Source organism: Pteropus alecto, unplaced genomic scaffold (genome assembly GCF_000325575.1).
Source record: "Pteropus alecto unplaced genomic scaffold, ASM32557v1 scaffold3, whole genome shotgun sequence".
Classification (NCBI taxonomy): domain Eukaryota; kingdom Metazoa; phylum Chordata; class Mammalia; order Chiroptera; family Pteropodidae; genus Pteropus; species Pteropus alecto.
In genome coordinates, this window is record NW_006442484.1 from 65,877,453 (window position 1) to 65,886,583 (window position 9,131).

General features: G+C 37.0%; 1 protein-coding gene across 1 annotated transcript in view; it reads left to right on the top strand.

The window, feature by feature from the left end:
• Positions 1 to 5,908: 5,908 nt before the first annotated feature.
• The window catches only part of ICOS (inducible T cell costimulator), a 17,752-nt gene continuing 14,529 nt past the window's right edge, over positions 5,909 to 9,131 (top strand). The window contains exon 1 of the mRNA XM_006921378.1: positions 5,909 to 5,980. Within this exon, the coding sequence (XP_006921440.1) occupies positions 5,923 to 5,980 (58 nt within the window). The 5' untranslated portion in view covers positions 5,909 to 5,922. The remainder of the gene's footprint in view (positions 5,981 to 9,131) is intronic.

Consider the following 9,131-nt stretch of genomic DNA (forward strand, 5'->3'; position numbering starts at 1 on the left):
GAAGTTAGGTTTTAAACAGAAATTGGAGAAGGTGCTACCTTTGCCCTTAAGGTGATTGCAAAGAAAGAAAAAAAGAGAGAGCAGTTTTGAAATAAATTTCATAGGCTTGGAGTTATCATTATATATTCTAAAAATACATCAATTACTGAGAGGTTACTGAAATTGTAGTCTGAATAGGCACCCGAAGAAGGTTGATGAAACTATTATGTTTTTCTGTAAAAGGCTCACCAATTTTAGTCCCACTTATAAAAATTCAAGATGAGTCAAAATGAGATATTTTTAAAATATTAAAGCATTATTAAAAAGTCTTGAAATATTAAGCCAATGAAATTTGATTATAATAAATAGATTTTTTGGTATCATGTGCTAGTTCTTAAGAGCTTTCATATGCATTCCATTTTGGTCTGCACGAGAGTTCTCTGATGTTACAAATGAATAAATTTCTGTTTAGAGAAGGCCTGGGCCTTGCTTAGGGCCACACAGCTGAGAAATGATGAAACCAGGTCTAGAACAAGAATCTTCTGACTTTATATATGTATGCATATATGTGTACTGCCAAATGAGTGTTTTTCTTTGAAGCAGAGGTTAAACATTGATAGTCTATGGACCAAACTAGATCTTCAGATACATTTTGTTTGCCTCCTAGGGTGTTGGTTTTACACTGTATGTAAAATTTTTTAATAACATAATTTTTAATATTGGGACATTTCCCACTAAGACTAGACTTTCATATTTATTTGGAAAAAAATCAGAAGATATGGCTGTATTGGATTCCTATTCCCTTGTGGCAAGGTACAGCTGGATCTGATTGTCTTCTTGACCTGTGTGCCCACTAATTTGCCCCAGTTTCCACCACCCTTTATTGCCTTATACCAGGTCTACTTCATTCATTTGTTCTATCTGTATGGACCCTATATGCAGATAAGTTTGTAGGTCTTTTTTTGAGTTTTATCTTTTAGAAAGATTATGTACTCATTTCAACAATGCTGTTGTGGTTCAAAACATTTTTTGAATAGCTTTCAGAATCTGGTTAAGGGTCACAAAGGAAAAGCGGTGTTGGTATTTTAGCCAATTTATTTTTTAATTAACAAGTGGCATAATCTGCTTGATCACTCAGGAGGAGTATATAGAATAAGGAAAGCAGAGGATTGAAGCTCAAGCTCTGGGAAATACCAATATCAATGTTTAGGAAAAGAAAAGAATAATTAAAACTGGCAGAAAAATCCAAGCTAGAAGAAGTCTGAGAGATGGGAGTTAAAAAGAAGAGATCAGTGATTCTGACCATACATGGGGACCACAGAGGAGTTTCAGCAAAGTGTTATTTGACATCAGGAGGGTAACGATTTTCTTCTGAGAGGTTTTAAATTCAACACAGAATAAACCAGAGAAGAGACATGCAAAGTAACCTGAATTAGGCAGAATGTCTCTTAGTTTTGATAACTCAGTAAGGAATGGATGGCACAGTTTCAAGATAAAGCATAACATAAAGAAAGTATAGCAACAAATGATTCAGAGAGGTCAAGGAATGAAAAAATAGAGAGTGTAGGTGGGAGTTTGCAATGTGGAGTTCATGGCTGGGCTTTGGGAAAGCAGCTTCAACAGAATGTTAAAGACAGAAACCAATCTACGGTAGATTGAGGAATATATAGAAAGTACCGAAGGGTCAGACTAAGTGTGAACTTTTCGTTACTAAGAAAGAAGAGAGAAAAGTAGATGGCATGAGTTACAGGGTCTGAGGAAATATGTTTGCATGTTCTAATGATTGGAGAGATTCTAGCATGTTTATAAATGAAGGGAAGGAGCTGTAGGAAGGCAGTCCAGAAACAGAAGACATGACCGAAGGATCCAAAACCTTGGAGAGGCTAGAGGGAATGGGATCCAGGGAGGTGCTTTATGATGTTTTGAGCAATGGCACCATCATCGGAATGAAAGCCTTGCTGCCAATGTAACTAAGTTGGGGTGTTTCTGTTGAAAATATGAACCACATCCTTTATAGTCACATCTTACACTGTGATTTTTTTCACTGTTCTTGGAAATGTGCAATTAGTTTCTGGGCTTTATGAATTAATTAACAACTTTTAAATGAGAAAATATTATTTGGCTGTTAGACTGTTCTTTTGTTTGATGCTTAAGGATGGAAAAATGGTCAGATTAGAGATAAATCAGGATGATTATTATATTTATTGAATTGATTTCAATTATTATATTATATTTATTGAATTGATTTCAAGGTAAACTACAGACACATCTTGATGGTTTTCTGCCCTCGCATTATGATGCAAAGAGCAAAGTGTTAATTGGTGATTGTTCCTGAGGTAGTATAGGTCCTTCAAAAGTCAAAGATTCTTCAAACACTCATTCATTCAAGAAATAGTTATGGAGCATCTACTGTGCTCCAGGCACTGTGTTGAGTATTGCAGATATGGCTGCAAAGAAGGCATCTTTAGTCTTTGTTTTGATAGTGCTCACAGTCCAGCAGGGGCTGCAAGAAAGCAAACAGACCATTACAATAGCATGCTGAATTCTAGAGTGAGAGATACAGAGGGGCCCTAGGAGGATGCAAGAAAGCCACCTAACGAACACTAGTTATGGAAGTGGTTGGTAGTGAGTGAATGGGTCAGGAAAGACTCCTTTGATGAATTGACGGGCGTGTAAGCAAATGTTTGAAGAATGGTAAGATTTCTGAAGAAGAAGGGAGGCTGGGGTGGTGAGGAGGGGAAGTGGGGACCAGAAAAGGGCTCCTGGAGGAAGAATTAGCTTGGAGAATTTGGAGAACACCATGTCATTCAATGTGGCTGAAGCATTCAGTGTTATAGGAAGAAAGAACAACTCTGTCAAGAGATGAGGCTGAATTGGAGGCCTATTGTAAAGGGTCTTATAAGGAGTTTGGGCCTAATCTTCAACTGACAGGAATCCAGTGGAGGATGCTAAGCAGGGGAACGTAGATGAATTAGATTTACATTTTACAAAGATTGTGGTGTGGAGATGGATTGAAATGGACAAGAGTGGGGACAGAAAGACCAGGAGAGAGATGCTGGAGTCCTGCTGTAAGGCAGCGACCCGGGCAAGAGAGGGAGAAAAAGAAGATGTGGCAGACAGCTAGGAAGCAGAACTAGAGGGCTTATTGGTGAATTAGTGGAGAGCGAAATGGGCTGACACAGATTCCTGGCAGGTTAAGTGACTAGATGGAGATGCCCCCTCAATAATGAAGGGAACATAGGAGGAGAAAGAATTTTGATTAGGAAGAATCCTTCTCTCTCAATGCTTTTTTTATTTCAGATTGGCAAGCTAAATCAGATGAAACATAGATACTTTTCGGGTGCTTTTTAAGTTCCCAAAGCCATTGAGTTCCATTGTTTGAACTCAATGGCTTTGATGTGTGGGCCCCCCAAACATGCAAATGCTGCATTTAGTAAGTTAAAGCAAAGCAAAGGAAAATCATTTACCTGTAGATCTTAAAGCAAGTGTTGCAGCATCATGAACTCTGGTGCCTGCAAGACAAGTAATATAAACATTCTACTTTTAATGTAACAGACTTTCCATTCCCCACCCTCATCCCAGGCATCTGCACATACAAATCAAAACCTTCTTAAGTCATGGAATGAAAAAAATAATAATAAATAAAAAATAAAAGCAAATGAAAAGTGCTTCCTGTGTGGTGAATGGAAATTTTTGCCCAGTTTATTTTCCGAGCACATGAAAAGTAGTTCTGAATATTTAAAACCACAAGTATTCTTTGTTGTGTAATTTTCTCCTCTTGAGACAGAAACATAGCACCTAAATTTTATTAGGAAATCTCTTTTGCATTCAAGTATTTTGGAACTTCATCTAGGACCTAAGTACCCTTCTTCCACAGAAATATGAGGCCAAAAAATCATGGTACCAATAATTTCTGGCCAAATGAATGAAGACTAGCATGTGAATGTAGAGTGGTAATTACGAGTGTGGAATTCAGAGTTTCATTGTTTGGGTTTGACCTGGCTTCATCACTTATTGGCTGTGTGATCCCGGGCAAACTATTTAATCTCTCTCTCAGTTTCTTCATCTGTGAAATGGGAACTACTCATAGAGTAGTTGTGAGAAATGAATGAGATAATCCATATGAGGCACGGTGTCTGTCACGTAGTATGTGCTCAATAAATATCATTATTAGATTCCCGTCCTATTTTCCTCCACATACTTGCAACTGATCTCTAGAATTTGTGGCAGTTCTTATCAAATGAAGTAAAAGCTCTTCGTACTATACTTAGTTCTATAGCTAGGCCACCAAAATGTTAGAAAAAGTCAATTATTCTCCACTTCCTGTCTCTGCTGGAAAAGGACTCCAATACATGGATGGTGCATATGGAAGCATTTCTTCTTGGTGTTGTCAGGGGCTCAGTGGAAGGGAAAGGAAGGAAATCAGGGTAGCAGGTTCCTAGGGGTCCTGGTGGCTCAATCTATACTTCTTGAGCTAGCTTAATACCTCAAATAGCTTCTTCCACACACACTATTGAGGCCCATGAACCCTAAAGAAATGTACCTGGAGAAACCTCAGCCACTTAGGGAAATCACTACAGGATCAGCCTCCTTCCTTGACTTTGGAACCCCCTGGCTCTGGGCCTGTACCCCTCATTGCTATTTTATAGCTTGAAACCTAGATTCTTCTTCGGAGCCTGGACATTTTGGACTGACCTTGGTTGCCCTGCCCAACTGATTTCACGGCTGATAGTTGGTCTTGCCCTGTTACTACTCAGAAACCCAGCCCAGATCCAGCATCCTGGAAGCTGGTTCAGACCTCTGGGTGGTATTCTCAGAAGCCTTGTCATGAATGGTTTCACCTACTTGGTTAAGACTGAGGACTCTGGAGCCAGACTCTCCAAATCTAGCACTGCCACTTACTAACCATATGACTTGGGCCAGCTAGTGTACACTCTTTGCCTCAGTTTTCCTTATCTGTAAAATGGGAGATTAGTAGTCCCCATCTCATAGAATGGTTAAATGGATTAATACATGTATAAGACATAATGTAAATATATATATACAAATAGTCCACTTAAATACATGTGAAACAATATAAATGTAATAAATAGTATTAGCTATATTCATATTATATTTTATATGCATCAAATATATTTTATATATTATTTTCCATTTAATTGTATGTAAGTTTTATATTAATAAGTATTATTTTATATAAAACACATGTATGTATAAATAAAATTATTTATATTCTTACTACTGTTGTCATTATTGTTTGCTCTCTCTCTGCACAGGTAGAGAGATCATGGGTAAGCTTTTCAAATTTCTTGCTTTCATCTACAGCTATAGGTACAGAATTCCTGATTTTCACAGATTCCACTGTAATATGCAGTGCAGGGCTTGAATCTGATTAAAACTGACTCTATCATTTGGAAAATTATAATTAACAATGAATGTTGTATAAATATTATTTATTGATTTCTTATGTTATTCCTCTTTCAGATATCTTTATTTCAATGTCTGTAATAACTTCGCTTATATCTTGTCCTGTTTCAAAGGCTCGCTATCTTTTGAACAGATAGCATAAGACAGAAATGTGTCAAAATATATATTTTTCATCACATGATTTTTAGAGCCTGTTATTCCCAATACTTTTGACTTAGAGAGGTAGAGTGGTTCTGAAGAGAATAACATTGTCTCTTGCACTTGTTCTATTGGAACTAGGTTGAGGGTAATGTTCTCCTTCCTGTGTTCTTCAAATCTTCGGTAATTCACGAATTTTGCTTAACTGCTCCCCCCACCCCACCATATAGCCACCAATACCAATTAAAAGACAGCTCATTGTCATGATGTCATATCACATTTAGCCACAAAACCCACTTCCTTTCCAGCAATAGAAAACAACTGAGAACATGAATTCACTGTCATTTTTGACAGAGGATTTTATCTGTTCTGGAAAACATGAAGTCGGACCTTTGGTATTTCTTTCTCTTCTGCTTCCAAGTTGAATTGCTAACAGGTAAGTGGCCTATTGAATATTTTTTATTAAGTTATAATTCAAGCAAATGTTAAGAAAAGTTAAAGGTAGAAATTTTAGGCATAAAATAGAAAGTTTTTTTTTTTGTTTGTTTGTTTTTTTTTAAGTAAGAACAATTGCATAAAAGCCCAGGGAAATGGCTAAGGGTATTTCGTCACCCATGTCACTGTCGATGGCATTGAGTTTATACTGCTTCCTTTGATATTGTGTTTAAGAAGAAGGAAAATATTTCCTTAGAACATTAAAATTTTAAATTATCTACTTAGAGTTACCTGTTAGTAGTTAAAGTAGAAGAGCGGCTCAATGTTCTCAGAGAAAGATGAAAGGTAAAAGACTTGTGTCAACAGAATGAAAATTAAAAGGATTGCCCCTGTGAGAATGCGTATAAAGGAATAACTTCGCAAACTAAAACGAAGTTTTATTTCTGAAGGAGAAAATAAAATGGAAGGGCTTTGAAAAGAGGATTTTGTTTTTAATTTTATCTGGGTGGTCTGTTGTCAGAAATGCCCAGGCCTCCACAGAGTTTTCCTTCACAAAGTGTCAGAGTTCCTTTAACAGGCCAAGGAGTAGCGGATGATGTAAAACCATTTCCCATCCCCTGTAGACCTTTAAAAGATCCTCTGTTCTTTCTCTTAGATGGTATATATGACTCTATTTGAACAATTTAAATAATGTTACTTACAGCTAAATTAATATATATATTTCTACTGCTTCTTACTCTATATATTTTATTTAGCATTATATTTATTTTACCTTTACCTCTGAGCCATGTTCTTGAGGCTTGGGGAAAGTGAAGTGAAATTATATTAAACTGGGAAATTCCATTAACACTAAAAGTAAAATCAGAACTTTTATTAGGTATACTCTTATCTAGAAATAAATTTTTAAGTGGTACTAAGAAATAGATTACTTTCTGTCTCCAAAAAATAAAAATTGAAGCAGATCGGTCAAATGTTTAATCTTGTGGTAGCTCAAGGTGTCTCAAGCTAAGTAAAGAGGAATGAGAAATTAGGGTCGACTTATAAATCCCAAGGGCAATTTGGGACTTCTTGCTTGTTTACCAATGCGTTTTCTACAACCTAATGGAATTCTTTCACAGCCTAAACAACAAATATATAGCTTTGGAATTGATATTCTTTCAATCACTCATTCACTCATCCATTTATTCATATAGCACCTAGCACTTGCCACGCAGAAGGTAATGTGCTAGCTGCTGTATATACAATGATGAGCAAAACCAGGTCAGGTCCTGCTCTCAAGAAGCTAATTGAATGCTTGGGAGAAAGACATTAATCAAATATTCCCACGAATTAATGATAATTACAAGTAGAACTGAATTCTATCAGAGAATGTAATGAAGAAGCCTGTCCAGAGTGGGTGTGGAAGAGGGGTTAGGGAGTGTGGTTCATTGAAGTCTTTTCTGTGAAAGTGGCATTTAAATTGATATTTGAAGAACAATTGGGGTAAATGAGAAGAATGTCGTGAGGGCGGGGAAAAGTCTTCCGTAACAGGAGAAGAGTAAGTACAAAGGACCTGTGGTAGGAGGGAATAAAGTAAGGCCAGAGAACTAGAAGAAGGCAGATTTGCCCAAGCAAAGGAAAATGTTGGGGATGGTGCAAGATGAGGTTGGGAAGGAAAGCAGAGGCCAGACCATTCAGACTGCGTGGGCCATGGAAGGGTTTTGTATTTTCTTCCGATAACAATGGTACAAGTCCATTGAAGGGTTTGTTGGTACTGCTAAAAAGCATCCCGATATGCCAAACCCATCTGGGCACTTTCAGCGATATAGTGCTCAGGAGATTTGAATTAGCAATAGTGTTATTTCTATGGAAGGATATATCCAACCTAGGTAGAATTATTTTAAGTTGCCAGTCTTAACTGATGAATAAATTGTATTTCTAGAATGATAGTCATCTTAGTTTTTAAAGGAATAAAACCAGTGTTCGCTCTCATCACACAGAAAACCATGCCATGTGACAAGCTATTTTCCTGTTTGACAGGTAGCAAAACCGAGGCATGAATGGCTAAATGGTGATAGTAAATATGCTAACAATCTTCATATTTAAAATATCATCACGATGCATTTATTCAGCAACTATTGTTTTTAAAAGCTCTAAATGCAAAGTACAGAGCCAAACCAAAGTAAACTAAGCACTTGCAGGTCGTTTCTGTTGGGATGTTTTTAATTCTCTCAACTGTGTAACTCTCATCCCTCAAAGAGGTAGGTATTCTAACTTTTGGTTAATATTTGAAGACTCTCAAACCAGAAAAGACTAGGTTATTTGTTACATAGTATTTAGTCGCAGAACTAAGATTAGAATTCAAATGTGTCTGAATCTGATATCCACATTCTCTCCACATACACCTTGTTGAAGGAGCAGAGGTATAAATCTCAAAGGAGAGAAATTCTCATCAGTTTTATCATTTGGTTGGTGAGTTAAGATGTTGGAAATTTTGGTGATTCCCAGTTTTCTACTGGTCTCAATGTAATAAAATTGTCTTCTTTTAATGATTTTGAAACAATAGGAGGCTCCTCATTATAAAAGGATCTGGGAAAAATGTGAACCTCTAACTGCACTGAGAAGATGCTCTTTCTATACCATATGGTCATTGGGGACCATGCAGGTGACCTCATGAATTCTGGTTTTAGAAAGCCCACTTTGAAAGCTGTGGAAGGGGAATGATTGATGTCAGGTGGTGCATTTTGCATCATGTGTTCTGAGAGGAAGCTGGAAGGATGATCCTCAGGCTCATTTTGAGCTATGCTTTTGTCACCAAGGCATTGAAACAGTGATTCCTGAATTCCATCCTCTCAGGAAAAACAGGCCTTTGGCATCTCCAGCACCTGCTTTTCTGCAGAGCTCAGAGAGAAGTCTGTGGAGCTGAGCTGATCTTTGAACCACTCCTAGCACCCACTTTCAGTATTCATATTGGGTTTTTAAAAAATTCAGATTGTCAATCCCTTCTTTTGATAGATGAATTCAGGCCATTTTCATTCAGCATGATAAGCCTATGTTGATTTTATTCCTTCAATATTATGTTTATTTTTGTTTATTTTTCTCTGTTGTGTGAGTGTTTTTTTTTTTTTCTCTCTATTTTTGTTGATATGATGACGTTTCTGTTAACTACACTC